The sequence below is a fragment of the Apis florea genome, unplaced genomic scaffold (genome assembly GCF_048593485.1).
Source record: "Apis florea isolate Af1SG1 unplaced genomic scaffold, ASM4859348v1 contig_2835_pilon, whole genome shotgun sequence".
In the NCBI taxonomy this organism is placed as follows: domain Eukaryota; kingdom Metazoa; phylum Arthropoda; class Insecta; order Hymenoptera; family Apidae; genus Apis; species Apis florea.
The window spans coordinates 1,094,337-1,110,636 of record NW_028256652.1 but is presented as its reverse complement, the minus strand read 5'-3'; the positions used below and the strand labels follow the sequence as shown (position 1 = coordinate 1,110,636).

At 29.3% G+C, this 16,300-nt stretch overlaps 2 protein-coding genes across 15 annotated transcripts in view; one reads left to right on the top strand and one right to left on the bottom strand.

The window, feature by feature from the left end:
- Hbg3 (alpha-glucosidase) overlaps positions 1–16,300 on the top strand; it is a 49,117-nt gene that overhangs the window by 3,446 nt on the left and 29,371 nt on the right. Inside the window, exon 1 of one of the 2 annotated variants that reach the window (XM_012484561.2) lies at positions 2,948–3,078. The exons of the other annotated variant lie outside the window; for it this stretch is intronic. The gene's annotated coding sequence lies outside the window, so the exon portion shown is untranslated. Of the gene's footprint in view, positions 1–2,947; positions 3,079–16,300 lie in introns of those variants that run through there. 2 annotated transcript variants of the gene reach the window in all.
- LOC100869740 (dual specificity calcium/calmodulin-dependent 3',5'-cyclic nucleotide phosphodiesterase 1) overlaps positions 1,021–16,300 on the bottom strand; it is a 192,521-nt gene continuing 177,241 nt past the window's right edge. For 12 of the 13 annotated variants that reach the window (XM_086907274.1, XM_086907266.1, XM_086907273.1 and 9 more), the window contains 8 exons: positions 15,269–15,322; positions 12,387–12,636; positions 11,763–12,020; positions 10,689–10,858; positions 9,842–10,087; positions 9,091–9,317; positions 8,912–9,007; positions 1,021–8,341 (listed from right to left, as the gene is read on the bottom strand). In XM_086907274.1, the coding sequence (XP_086763400.1) occupies positions 8,247–8,341; positions 8,912–9,007; positions 9,091–9,317; positions 9,842–10,087; positions 10,689–10,858; positions 11,763–12,020; positions 12,387–12,636; positions 15,269–15,322 (1,396 nt within the window). In that variant the 3' untranslated portion in view covers positions 1,021–8,246. The remainder of the gene's footprint in view (positions 8,342–8,911; positions 9,008–9,090; positions 9,318–9,841; positions 10,088–10,688; positions 10,859–11,762; positions 12,021–12,386; positions 12,637–15,268; positions 15,323–16,300) is intronic. The other variant, XM_012484550.3, reaches the window with a different exon arrangement.

Sequence of the window (16,300 nt, the reverse complement as noted above, 5' to 3'; positions counted from 1 at the left end):
TTCAAAATATAGTAGCTTCAAAATTTGTTGAATTCTTCTTTTTCCTTGTTGCTGGCCAGATTTTCGTTTGTGTAAATCTTTGTTGTCGCATCAAAACACTCGTGTCACTTATCAGGATATACTATTTTTGAAAGATTATCATCAAATATATTATAAAATCAAGATTATAATATTTTTTTTTTATATTAAATATTAAAATTATTTTTTGTTTTGAAAAATAATGAAAATATATTGAATTAATATTCCATATTTTGTTTATAATCACACATTGAAAGCAAGTAAATAAACAAAGAGAGTAAAGAAGGATAGAGATAGCTTAATTATGAAATCAGCGCCATCTCTAGAATGCTGCAGATGAAACTATATAGACAAGGAGAAAAAATATTATAAAAAGGATAAAGATAGAGTAAGAATCGCTCTTTAGCGCCATCTTTAAAGTGCTGCAGATGACACTATATAGACAAGAAGAAAAAACAGAATAAAAAAGAGAGAGATAGGGTAAGAATCGATCTTCAGCGCCATCTTTTAAATGCCAAAAATAAACAAGAATAAAAATTGAATATTAGCATCTCTCGGATTACAAACTATATTTTTAAAATGTTTAAGAGATGGCAATAATATTTAATTCTTAAACTATTTGATCTTTGAAGAAATATCTTTGATAAAAATGGCTCTAGTTAGATTAATTCTTATACTATCATTGTCTTTTTTCTATTTTTCTATATTATTTTAATCTATGGTAAAAATGGCGCAAATTTTATAATTTTTAAGCTATTTCCGTCCTTCTTTTATTATTTGCTATTCTATAGAGTCTATAATTGTTGTACAAAAATTTCACAGATAACCCATATTTGATTAACTTTATTATCTTTTTTTGCTTAGTATTGATTAAAAATCTTAACAACTTTATTCCATCCAATTTTTATGTATCGTTAGATATATTTTTTATAGGTGACATACGATTTGATATGTAAAATTACTTTATAGAAGGGATATCTTGTTAAATAACATACAACAATAAGTAATCGAGTATTTTTTATTTCTCGGTAAATTTATGCAGAATACAGTACTAATTATACACGAGGTGTATTTATATTTTATACTTTGTATTTATATTAATATATATTTTCCCTTATCATTTCATCTTTCTCTTATACGTCATTATTATTTAATTACATCACATCAAACGGACACGGTGCTGAGTGGTTGTTCTCTTTATCGATTATGTACACATCTGTTGTGGTTAATTGTGCCGATTAAACCGAACGTGGAACGAAGAAACGAAAAAACTGAGGATAAAAGAAAAAGCGTACAATATTTGTTCGATTCCCATCATTTCCTATAATAATAATGTATTCAATCGATGAATGTTATCGTACCATTGATGATCATATTCGTACGAAAATCAACAGAAATCGAACATTTGTATGCTTCGTGGCTCGAGAAGTGCTCTTTTATGCGCACATCCATATGTACGTACGTATATGAGTATGTGTTCACATGTGTATGTCTATCTTTGAATTAGCTTATCTTACGAATTACGATTATTGGTCGAATATTGTTCGAAGCCTCTCTGTCGTGAAATATCGATTCTTCTCTCGCGACCTTCTATGCACGAGCCACGGTCTTTTCCATGGTACAATATATAATATATTTCTTTTTTATTATTTATACTTCTTTTCATTTTTTGTTCACTAGATACACCTAGAGCGAAGCGTTACAATAGGTTATACTTATCAAGAGCGCATTACATAATTCTTATTCTATCTGTTTAATTGGTAAAGCGGTCTTGATACGTATCTTTACTTGTTCTACTAGGAAAGGCCAGTAATTGTTCGAAAAGAGTTCTAGACGATTAAAGTGAGAATGAATGACGCGAGCGAAGACGCATGAAATAATGACAAGGAATTGTTTGACAATTCGAAATTGGATGCAGAAATGTGCACGATGTTAATAGTTCAAGGATGAAATGGAATGATTCTCTATACATAACTATAATGATTATCTGAATGTAGGTGTTTCCATCTGGAAATAAAGTGGATCATGTGGAAATAAAAGTTAATAGAAGTTGATAAAATCGAATTGTAAGGAACTAGGAGAAATGTAAATTACGAAGCAGAGAAAAGGAATAGTAATAGAAGAAAGTAATGAATTAAATGAAATTATTATTTAAAAGTATTTAAATTAAAATAAAATTTATAGTCAAAATATGTATAGTCAAAATATGATTGGAAGTAAAAATATCTATGTTAACAAATGATATTAAATAGTATAATCTTCATTAATTAAGTTCAATTTAATTAAACTTAATTAAAGGTTTAAACTATAAATATAATTAATATAATTAATTCAAAGTATAATTAATGAAATACTGATTCGATTGGAATTAAAAAAAAAAATTTTTTTTCTATTTAAATGTTAACTATTTTCTACATATTACGTAGAAAAGTTTTAGCTTCTGCAAGCCGATAATTTATTATAAGTATATAAATATCATCACTATTTAGAGATAAAAATTTAAAATGATAATATATATGACTCTTTTCATTCTTCAAAAGAAAGAAAAATTAAAATCTTCAATATAATTTCTGCATCCAATATTCTCTACCTCAAATTATGCGTCTAATTCTTTATATTTTAATTCGATCATATTTCTTCATAATATTAACGTATAAATATCGAAAATCGAAAACCTGTAGTTCAAGATGCGCATTCTAGATGGCGTCTTCGCTCGCGCGTTTTCTATTGAAATATTCTCTTGGTACGAGCTTGATTCCAAATGTGTTTGTCTTTTTTTTTTTTTTTTGTCATTTTTCCTTTTTCTTTAAATTCTATCACGCGTTTTGGCCCCTCGTCCGCTGCAGGAAGGAAAACAAACTCGTGCTTGGCACGTAATGCAAAAATGGCAAGTGCGTGGTCGCGTTGACGTCACGACGAATACGAGCGTGCAACACATCGAAATCGCGCGAGCGTGCTTGGCTTTCGAAACGATCAGCAACGAATTCGAACTTTGTGCACAGTCTTACTTGAGAAATCGCCCTAACGAAAACGCGCGAATGTTCATCTGATTGCGAACAGGCAAGTGATCTCGCCCACAATTTTCTTTCTTTCTTTTTTTTTTTTTTTTTTCATATGTACAGTTAACTTACTCGCACTTAAACAACGTACGAATCGTGTTTTTGGAACGTTGGAATAGATATCACGATTATCGTGATACTTTGATCTTTTGCTTATTTTAATAAGAAATAGATTTAATCGTATGGATGAGATTTTGATATTTTTTTTTATTTATCTCAAAAAAAACTTCGTGAAAATTAAATCGAAGTTTTAAATATTAATATTATTTATATTTTAATTTATATATAAACAATAACTATTTAAATATGTCATCTTATTTGAATAGATATTGTTTTCAATACAAATAATTATTTATTTTATTTGATATTTTGTATTTGAATAAATATAAACAATTGAAACAATTTCATTAAACAGAAATTTTAATTATAATGTATATAAATTTTGATTGGTGTATAATATTTGCATCGCATAGAAATATTTTTTTTGTAATATAGTATTTCTCAATATTGAATCTATGCTCTATACAGGGACAATTTTATCAATATGATGAAAAAAAAAAATTTGAAATTGATTCAAATAAAAGATTAAAATAATTTAATCGATCATAACATTTTCTCATATCATTTCTAAAATAAATATGATTGAATCATAATTGAATGATAATCATTAATTAAAATTCTTCGTTACCTTTAGTTTAAATAAAATACGACAAAGCCTAATTTAAATATAATTTCTCATCCATATCGAGAAGCATATCGAATAATATATTATTAAAACACGACACGTACGCGAAGGAGAGAAATAAAATAAATACAGGACGGATATGTTTAACCTTCGAGCTAGAGATTTTATCCTATATATCCTTTATATTTCTTACAAATAAGATAGCGTTTCGAACACGCCAAATTTACGACACTTTACACTTTTATCCTTCTCGACAAACGTAACGAATCTCGATTTTCCGTAGGATTAACATTCGATTTTGGACTCATTGTTCAATCGGTCGGAGTTAACGGGATAAAACGATTCCTCGATATGTTCGATCAAACGTTCAAATTATACCTATACATTCGCTATTTTTTCATTTTCTCGCAATGTTTCTTTGCCTAAATTGCACAGGTATGCATCTATTCCGTCCCCATATCGTTTTTATATCTATATATATACATGTACACAACGTAGCACACACGTTAAGTAAACGCTAATGATATTTCTTTTACATTACATTTACATACATTAAAGCTGCACTTTGTGTATACGAATACACATCTAAAGTATGTACAACGACGTGATATCCTTATGGATCTAATTCAGACAGCTACAGTCCGATTCTTTCCGATTCGATATTCGTCTGCTTTTTTGTTCCTTGATTCGATTTCTATTCCCTTTCTTGGAACGTTCCTTTCATTCGATAAATTAGATTTTGAAATTGGTATTTTTATTCGGATCTTATTTTTTACGTGGACAATTTTTTATGACATTTTTTGATGTTATTTTATATAATAGAATTTCGATAATTCGACACGTATCAACATTTACGAAACATATTTTGCATAGACGTGTTTATTCTATATTTTATATATATTTTTTATTTTTAGTAAAGTATTATATTATTAATCATGGTCGTTTTTCGTATTATGGATATAATCCAATAATTTGATAAAATCAAAATTATGTAGAATTATCGAAAATCCATTGTATATATACATAACAAAAATATTCTATAGAATTTCGTTCTTCTATTACACAATATTCAGATAGAATATTTCTTAATCGCGTTTAATTTTGATAACGTTTTTTCAAAAATTATCAGTTATGAAAAGAGATTATAATATAATTTTATAGCTGTAATGATATAATATAATTTTTCGAAATTCTGCTAGGATTCATATTCTTTTAAATAAATCTTTTGTGAATAATCTACTTGTCTGTAATTAAATGAAACCGAAAGAGACCAAAGCGAAGATTATAATATGTAAAAAAGTTTCTTAAAGTAGTTAAATTATGAAACAAGATTCGTTTAATAAAATTTCAAAATCTAATTTACAGAAGAGTTGTATTTAAAAATGAAAAAAAATATAATAAAAAATTATTAAATATATTACCATTTAAACAAGTACTTTTAATAAAAAGTATATATATTAAATATAAATATTATTTTTCTTAAAAGCATCTGAATTTTAAAAAATTTCAAAGATAAAAAATCTCTATTCTATTATTAAGCGTAATAAATGAACGATTGCTATTTTATTTTTTCTCCAATTTGTCGGGAGATGTAGCTTAAAAGCCACAAAAATAATTATTTTTTCAAAAATCGAATCAAAAAAGCAGCGATTCATTTTTAATTTGAAACGAAATTCGAAATAATTTCGTAAGGAATCTCACGTTTTCCCTTATGGGAATACTTTGAAGCGAAGTCTTACGAATCGAACCAGAGAAATCGGACTTTCTCGGAAAAGAAGCAACTTTTTGGCTTTTTTTCGTGCCAGTCGGTCGAAGTTTCGAGAAAGCAAGTGTAAGTTTCGCGGAAACCCGAATCGCGCGAGGGCATTTAAAAATATTATAGCGCGAAGACTTTCAATTTCGCGATGTTTCAACGAGAAGAACATTACGCTCTTTTCTCGGAAACCTCGCCTCGAATTCGACACTTGTGCGACGGCCAGTTGCGTCTATCGATTCTGCAAGCTACGTGCTAACGATTCGATCAATTTTTTTGATAAAGCTTCGAGAAAAATGTTTTGATCAAATATTAGGGTGTTCATAAAAATATTGTATATTTTAAGATTTTATTTCCTCAAATGGTGAAACGTGTGCTATATTAATTAGCTATAGAAAAGGCGTTCAAGCGATGTATTAATATTTTATTTATATTTTTATTCGATAATTATTAAATATTTGAAAATTAAAATAACTTTTCGAATACCCTAATATTACGTGCAAAACATTAGCGATTTGTTTGTAAGTAAAAGTTTAAAATAAGTCGGAGTCTATGATTAATCTCTTAAAAAGATATGATAGATATAAGAAATTAGAAATTTCCGTAAAAAAATGAGAATGATAAGTAATTTTGTTTCGTATAAACGTAGAGTTATAAGTAACAGATTGAAAAAATTTTTTCTTAAAAAAATATAATAAACTATAAATTTCCAGAATTTCTATAAGAAAATGAGAATGATGAGTAATTGTTATTTCGCGTGGCTCGTTATACGATCGAATTCAATTTTTATTTTATTTATTTATTTTTTTTTTCTCTCTATTCTCTCAAAGATCAAAAGTCTTCGTTCCTATGAAAAAACATATGCTCGTAGTTACACACTAATTGTAAGAAAAAACAGGTACGGACAAAGACAGCGTTTCCAACTGTGATGGAATTGCTATGAAAATCCTCTTGACATGTTAGTGTCCTTTCATATTATTCTAGCACTTAATCGCGTATGGACAATTGTGCACTAAGTACGTTTACGATTTCATTTTGCATTTTTTTTTTTTCTATAATATGTAATGTGTGCTCGATTCTCGCCACCTATCGCGGCTGGTAACTTTAGGCTACGTTTACGATGGAAATTCGACCAACTATTTCTAGATTTTAGATAGTACTATTTACGTATTAGCGTATTAATTAAACTGAGAAAGTAACGCCTTGACGATCATTCTTCTTTTTTTTCTTTTTTTTTTGTTACATCGTTTCTATTTTCATTTTTTGTATTAATTCATTATTTTTATTTTATATAGTTTATAATCAATTATCAAAATATGGTTTTATTAAACTAATATATTCGTATTTACTTTGATTTGTAATGGTTCTGTATTTTTACTTTAGTGCTAAATAATTCAAATTTGATTTATTTGAATATAAGGATAAAAGTAATAAAAAAAAAATGATAAGAATAAAGTAATAAAAAATATTATTGTAATTTATTTAATTCAAATCTTGTGGAACTAGGTTTTATCTTTTTTTTATATGGCTATGAAAAGGAAATGAATCTGCAAGAAAAAAGGAAGATAAGACTTCAGTATCTTAATAGTATCTTATTATGTTGATATAAAGCATCTATTGTATGTTACGTTATATCTTCGATCAAAATATATCTACATGAGTTATGCTTGATGGGACAATCAAAATCGATTATTAAAAATTGATGTGACTCAGCGATCACATGAATCGCGATCCTTGTATAATATGTAAATTGCATGAAGAATATAACGAGTGATGTCATTTTGTATTATGTATAATTCAACTATGTGACCCATATTAGTCAAATGAATTTTTCATCATTTAAAAGTTAAATATTAATCTTTATCTTCATTGATACGGAAACGAAAAATAGATAATCCCATCTTATAAAAAGATCTTTTCATTCAGAACCATTACAAAAAAGAAATCGATATTTCTTTTGTCATATTTTTCTAAGATTTCATTTATTAGATTTGTTTTCTTAGAATATTAAATTACATTAAATTTTAAATCAAATAATAAAAATTATAATTCATCAATGAATTTGTCAATAATTATATGATCAATAATTATATTAAATTACATAATTATATAATATTAAATAATATTTAAATTAAAATTTAAAAACACTATTCAAATAATTGAAGGAATAAAAAATTGTCAAAGGAATTGTTTTTGAAATGAAAAATTTATATCGGTTATATTACTCATTATTTAAATAATAAAATCTATCTAGTATCACTACATTTTATCAAGGCGTTAATTCAAAGCTCAATGAAAAATCTGTAATTGTTCGATAATAATATAGAATAAGAAAAATTTTGAAACGTATATTTATAAATCGTGAATATTTCTCAACGAAGATATGAGAATAGAACGTGTCGACCATGCAAAGTTGAGACCTACGTTGAGTTACGAGAAAAAATCAAGAATTGGAAATGAGAAAGGATACCGATAATTTGGTCGAGCGATAAAAACGTGAAATATAAACAATGATAAACAAACAGTATAAGTAATCGTGGGGAGTATTTTTTCTAATTATACGTTCGAATTTTCGCGCGTTTACTCGATCGTCAATAGAGGTCGCTGTTTTATCCGGCTCGCGATTCATTTATACGTGTCACTGGATATTATCCGGTGTATAAGATCACGAATTTTTTCGTAGCCTAAAATTACATATATTTTTGAAAAATATAATGGCTCGCCGAATTTTTCATTCCTCGGATGCTGGCTGTGCCGTATCGCCATCCTCGCGGTTATCACTACTCGCCTTTTGCTCTTGTTCCTTCTGCGCCCTTGCTTCAGCGTCTGTCGATTAAGAAGATTAGAATTATACTACTCGTGTTTCATTTAAGAGATTCAAAAGAGAAATAATACATACATACAAGAAGTAAATGTAATGATGAAATAAATTTTTAAATATGAACTCTTTGAACCTCTAATATAATAGTGATAAATTAATATTTATATCTTATTTTATTAAATTTTTGAGAAATTTGTCTATAATATTATTCGAAACAAGAAAAATTTGAATTTAAAATCATGAACTATGGAAAAATATTTCATATTGTTATTATTATCGTTATACGTATTATTCGTTCAAAACAAAGTTTTGTTTCATAATTTTTTTTTTACAAATGTAAAGTGAATTTTTCATTACATATGTATCATCTCAAATATTCCACGAAGAAATTTCATATTCAGAGGAAGCAAGTTCACAAAATATTTAACAAAAACTGTTATATAACAATTATTAATCTCAATTCAAATTCGTAAAAATGAAGATCAAATTTGATCATTTTTCAAATATTATAAATACTTTTTCCCAATACCGCGATATCGAATTCACATATCGAACAAGAATTTTATTCCAAATACCTCGAACGGCTTGCTCCTTCCAGATTCTCTTATTCTCCGCAAGACATGGAATCCATGGTTTCCCAATCTTGAACCTTCTGCTTTCGCCACCCGATCCTATGGATTGTTCGTCATTTGAGTAAGATCGCAAAATGTAGCACGTGAAACGCATTAAAGTGTGATACGAAATTCTCGCTCACCGTTGTTCGATTCGTCCACACTCTCCTTTACGTTCAACGGTGTGAGAACTGTCTCCAACATATCGCTGCACACCTGCATGCTGGGTTCGACGATAAACTCGATGAATCCTATTTGCGATTCAGCCACCAAGGTATTGTTACGATCGCACAGCGGAGAAAACGGCAATCCGAGTGCCTTTTCCTTATCCCCTTGGCGGAAAAATTCTTCTAACAGTTGCATTGTCCATCTAAGAGGAAGGAACAACAACATTACATTAGATTTAAATTTTTTATCGTGCTTAATAATTAAATGAGAAAGCGTGGAATTTTGTAATTATATAGAAAATATAAATTTTTGAAATTATATAAAAGATATAATGGAATTATTTAAAGAGATTCTGATAAAGGAATTAAAATCAGATGGATGTTTAAACAAATGAAAATGATTTTTATTTGATTGTAAGATAGGAAGTGATTTTTAAAAATGAATTGAAAAAAAAAAAGAATAAGAGAGAATTTTTCATTCTGGATGTAAAATATTTAGGAAATAATAAAAGGAAGTAGAATAAAAGAAAATAGAAGATATTTTTCTGTAGAACAATCAAAATCAAATCAAATCTTCGAATATCTTGAATCTTTAATTTTAATCAGAATGGATACACTAATATTTTTAATAAAGAATTTATTCCGATAAAAATGAAATGACATCTGAATAATGGAATTTTCAATGCAACAGTTGTTTAATTCCTTAGAAATCGAACAAAAATTCTACCTATGATGAAGATCCCATCTTTTGGCCGGATGCGAGATGTCGCAACAATGAAGAACCAGACTGACAGCCTTGCTTTTGTCCACGCTGGGCTCTGCTAAGCTAAGAATATTTTTCATGTTCTTCAGTTGTTGGAAATGAAAGCTCATATCGGTCGCGAGCACCATATCGATCACCAGTGAACGAAATTCACGAAATTCCTCCCTCGATAGATTTTGCAATATATTGCACTCGTCCTCTCTCATAATTCTGAAAAACAGAATCTTGATTTTTTAGATTGTAGATTTTAGATTGACTCTTTATCAGAATACGTGTATGTATTTTTTTATTTTCTTCGAATTAAATTTTTATTATTAATAGAAAATTCTTCAAATATAATAATAATATTACATATAATATAAAGTAAGGATTAATTAAAATAATACACTATTATATTCTATATTCAATTGAAAAAGGAAAATTAAATTTCCGGATCCTTTTTATCATACATTTTTGTAGCATTTCTTTTGTAGCATTCTTAATATCCTTTGATTTTTATATCAATTTTTATATTACTATTTAACATGAAACATATTTAATATGTTTTAAATGTACAATCAACTAAATAAACCGTATAATATTGTCACACGTCACGTCAATCAAAACAAAGTATCCAATGCAATTTAAACCGCAAAGGGTTAACGTTTCGCGCATCATGTTGCCCATCAATTACTATTTCAATAGCAAGATTTACGAGTGACTAGAAACACCGTTCCTGGGAATAACGGTTCGCAAATTGAAACGAAAATGGCCGACAATCATCAAGAGGAGGTAGGAATACACACGCGTGATGACATTATTCCCTACGTACCGGAAACTCGCGGAGATGTGGTGATTTTCGAGAACGGCCCGATCGTTGTAGAGTAGGGCTGTATCGCTACCGGACATTACGTGGAAATTGTTTGTGGTCCCAGTGTGCTCGTAGTCGTGAATAATCGCCGCAACCAGCGTGGCGAAAATCTCCAGGTCGGTCAGCCAATTCTGCAAACAAGCAAACGTTTGCGCGTGTATATAATTCCCTGTAAATGAACAATTTCCAACGGAAGGGATTGAAAAGGGGAATCGAGCGAACCGAAATTCATTTCTGACTTGTGACACGTGGGATTTGTTCGTTTTAAGCGCAAATACTCGATTGATTGGCACAAGTGTTCCAGGTTACTTTTAAACTGTTCGATAGTTTGGTTCCAATTTGGTGGTAGGAAAACTATTGAGTGAAGTTGTTCACGTGAATTGCTAAGATTTTTAGACTTGAATTATATTGTGATTTTTATTGAAGTGGATGTGATTAATATTTCGAGTAATGGAAGTTTGATAAATAATTAATTTTAATGAAGTTGAAGTTAATGAAGAATTTGAGAGATGTTTAAAAATTTAAGGAATAATTCTTCAAACCAAAGTAAAATGAAATTCAAGAAAAATATAACATTCTCGATTTTGTTTTTTATAGTTTAATTAAAATTTCATAAAAATGTCGAAACGCGAGCTAATCTTCTTACATGAACGAATGAAATAGTTCAGAGAACGAAGAGCACAATTATTAAAAGAAGATAGCAATATTGAACTTGTTCCTTGAAACTTGATTAAATAATTCTATTGAAATTAGAAAAATTTTAAATTGTTATAAGTCTGAAGATAATAATTTACATCTCTCGTTTCATTAATTTATTTCACACAGAAAATACGATTCTTGAAAAAACACAATACATATTTTTTTAGGAAAAAATGTGGATCAATAGTTCGTGAATTCATTCATAATTTTCGCACCCCTTTAAACACTATAGAAACTTTAAGTTTTTATATTTCGATGATGGATTTAGATATCGGAATGAAGGAAGAAGAGATATTATAAATAAAATTAAATAATTTTTTTTTTCAATTAACTTACCATAAGTCCTGTTTGACATAAAATATAGTGCATAGTCTGTGCGACATCAGCTGCGTGAAGATTGTTATGATACGGATTCCTATGCCTGCAGTATCCCTCCTCGACTCTTCCCAAAAAGCACTCCAATACTGTTGCGGGAACTTTGAATTTGTGGATCATTCCATATCGATTCAATAAATCATAACCGAGATATTTCACAGGTGCTCCCATTGCGGCTTCATTTAGTGAAAATACGTCAAAGGACCAATCGTCTAAAGTCTTGATTAAAAACAAAATTCAATTTACGGTTAAAAATTCAAATCAAATAATTTTTTGATATACATTCATGAAAATCCATCAAAGGAGAATCAATTTAAAACATTTTAATATTTCTTAAATTAAACCTATATATCTTTAACACATTTCATTCATTATAGAAATAAAATTTAATTTTCATTCAAAAAGTATCTCACTTAAAAGTTTCGATCGAAAGTACAAGTGAAGTTATGAGTGAAATTTTTAACTTATATAAGTATAAATTCAAATTCCCTCCATGTAGAAAGATATATTGTTTTTCGCAAATATTCGCTTTCCATCAATCATTCTAGCGCTTGAATCTGACGCGATAGGTATCGAACGATATACCTTAAGCACTTTAACCACTTCCTGAGGAAACTGCATAAGCGCGGTGTTGGTGACCCGCCTGTAAATCCGATCGACAAAGATCCCGGCTCTAATAGCGTGCGCGACAGAGCGGAACTTTGGCTTCTCGTCTGCCTTCCGCCTCGTAGTCGCGAGTTGTCTGGTAAAGGTCGAAGCCAGCCACTCGCGGACTTCCGGTGGCACCGCGTCCGGTTGTACCTCCGACAGTTCATCGTCCTCGTCCGCCAGCCGCCTAAGGAAAATTGTTCTGATTAAATGATACGCGGCGAGATCAGAGACGATCGCGAAACAAGTTGGAATCACGGTGGACAACTCCTACCTTCGCTACGATTTCTTTTTTTTTTTCTTTTTTTCTTTAACGAGAGAACAGAGAGTAGATATTTACGCTCGAGTTTCCGCTAATAATCGTTTTTGCTAGTAATTCCACCCCCTCTTTTTTTTTTTCGTTATATTTAACTCGTTGTCGTGTTCGAATAGGTTTGATAAAAAATAAAAAAATAAGTAATGCATGGTTGGATCGTGTAACGGATACGAATATTTACGAGCTTTGCTCAGGGGTGAAGAAGAAATTAATGGTAGTCGTAGTTTATGCTTATCTCTACCTCGAATCGTGATAGGGTGGTTTATTCGTGACAGGGTGCGTGTGAAGCTATGGATACAATTTCTTTTTTCCTTTTCTGCTCTATTTTTTGTTTTTCCGTTTTTATCTATTTATTTTCTTCTATTTCGCTTAAAAATTTCATTGTTCATTGAATGTTAGATGAAAAATGGGGATTATGGTATGGCGTGTTTCTCTGTTCGCAATGTTTTGGTTTACGAATGATTTAATCGGCTTTTGAAAATCAGTTCCACTTTTGGAAACTATTGTTTGGAAGTTTTTTTTTTTTTTGGTTTGTTTCTTTTGTTTTTTCTAACGAAACATGCGAATAACATATTGCGAAAATATTATATATTTATAATACTACTGCACGTGTTCGGTATTAATTGAAGAAGATGGAAACAGACACATTGAATTTTCAACAGATTCAATAGATTCGTTAAAAAATGTAAACTGAGAATATTGTTTTATTAACTGTTCAACCGTAACAAATTTAATTTCAATTCAATTTATTCTGTTCCAAAAGTGAATTAAAATTATTTATCCATTCAGATAAAGTTATTCTTAATAACATATTTAAAATTGTGTGCGGATATTTAGGTATAATAGAGAAAATATACAGCAAAAGAGAGATGATAGTATGCGAAAGCTATTCAAGCATACACTGTTTCAAAGAAAAAGAATTATAGCAAATAAAAAAAAATGTTCTGTGATATATCAATTTTACTTCGAAATGGCGATGTGTAAATTAAAGATCATATTAACTTTGTTACATTCATTTAAAATATTTTTGTTGAAACGAGTATGGAATATAAAAATTTGATAAAAAAAATTGTTAATAAAATTTATTGTTAATAATTGATGTATTTGTTAATCGACCGTATTAGGAATCTAATTTTTAAATTTATATTCGTTTTACACGAAATGTAAAAAGTTTTCTTCGAGGCCAAGAATAGCAAAGGAATAACAGCGAAGAAAATCAATAATTAGAAAGTTTGTACAAGTTTTTATAAATTATCGGTGCTACATACATTAGCAAACGATATTATATTTTAATATCTTTAATACTTTTAAGAGAGAGCTTGGTAAATTTAATAAGAACTGTGATGGAATCTCCTTTAAAGAAAATGAAATCTTGAATGAGAACGTGACAAAATCAAAAGTGTTTCGAACATTGGCAAATAACACGCTACTGATTTGATTGAAAATAATTTTTCATTGAATTCTATATTTCATTTTTTAGAGTGCTAATTCCCATTGCTTTACATCCAATCGATCAAAGCTTTATATATTGGATAAATATTGGTATTGTCATATCAATGAATAAAACTACGATTAATATCCTCTTCTCATAACCATTAAAAATATTAGGCAAGTGTTGATATTGATTGAGTGAGTGCTGGAATACATAAAATTTGGAATACATTTAAAATTTTAATCAATTACGATATTGATACATGGAATCGTTGTTACAATTAAATATTGATTTATCAATACTGGTTAAAAAATTTATTGCACAGAAAATAAATTACATTTACTTTCGACCATGTGTTAAAATTATTACTTCATTCATGGATACGATCAATTGAAACAAACGTGCATAACAAAATTTCTCACGAATAAATGAAATTTGATAAAAAGAAAAAACTTTGTGATTTATTATGATGTTAAAGCGTTTAATAACCGTATCTACAGTAAATTAAATAATATTTTTGTGGTCGGTTGTCAATAACACGTGATAAATGAGGATCCATGCAGTGTGGATGGTACTGGTGTATAAATTCATTGGAAAGGCAGGTGAAAGTGTGACATTTATTTTGTAACATCTGATCTTTATACTTGTTCACGTGTATTTAATTCTTTCATAAATACTACACTACTTATAATATTCCCTTTGAAAAGTTTTCTTCTATAAATTTAAAATTTAAAAACAATTGATAAAAATAATTCAAAAGAATTAAATATATGAATACATCAAATATATTACACGACTTGTTTTAATTATTGATACAAACAGATTATTTGTGATTAAAAAATGTTACAAAATCAACGACGCCAATTGATCTTTAATCAGTTTCTCAGACGAATTATCGATCCAAGAAATGCGCGTCGCTCTCTCAAACATGTCCTTACCACGAGTTCAAGAACGCGAGGCAATCTAACCGCTCTCAATGAAACAAAATAATGTAATGTGTAATATAAAGCAATGCGTATCATGATGAACGATATCTTAAGCAATTTCTGTTATTCAAACATTTGAACGAACCTACGTCTTATACCCTGACGGCAAGCAGCGGTCGACTCCACACGCTCGGCATCTCTATAATTCGAAACATCAAGAAAAAAAGGTGTGTGTAACACATTAACGATAGATTACATTGATCAGGCCGTATCTAAGGCACGAAACGTCCTCCTGCGTGCGATTGCATCGATATATAATTCGAGGCATAAATAAAGAAAGAGGAAGAAAGAAAGTAAGTAAGAGAAGAAAAGAGAAGGAAAGTAAAAGAACAGTAACGGAAATAGAAACGAGAGTAAAAAATTAATAGAAGTTTGCGTATTTTCATTCCACCAGCGATATTTCATTCTTTTCTCTTTCGTTTATTTTTTTTTTCTTTTCTCTATTTTAATTAAAAAGCATATTGACGACGACTTGGTCATCTCTTGATTCGTACAGGGGACGTTTGAGCATTCCATTAAACAGCTCGTTTCAAGTAACAAGTGAATTTTCAGCGTACACCATCCTATATGTATATATATACACGCATGCACGTTCTCATATAGATTGGCGCAGGAAACATACATAGAGACAGAAGGAGGAATATCGATCGTATATATATATATTTTTTTTTTAAAGAGAGCGATGCATACAGCTGTAAACAGGCAGTTATCCAAGAAGTGAGCAGGTTATACCTAGAAAGATCTAAAAAGAGGCTATAGAAGGGAGATAGACAGGCCAGGCAGGTAGAGACAGTTGTCATGCTGTGTTTAAATGTGTTCGACACGCGATAGATCGAGTTTGACTATTTGCAATTCGATTATCTACGTCATTTCCAAATAGCTATTCTCTCTTTTTATCGAGCTCTCAAACAGATTTTTTTCTATTTCTTTTTTCATCGTTTCTTTTATTTATTTTATTGGAAAAGAATTAAATCGATAGAATGCTGTTTGAAATATCGCGCCATAATTGATGCATTTTGGTATTTAAAATATTCGAATACCGAATTTGGCTGCAAGATGTAGTGTGATTCTTTGTATGTCTGTTTATTAATCTAGAACTAACATATCTATGCTAGTT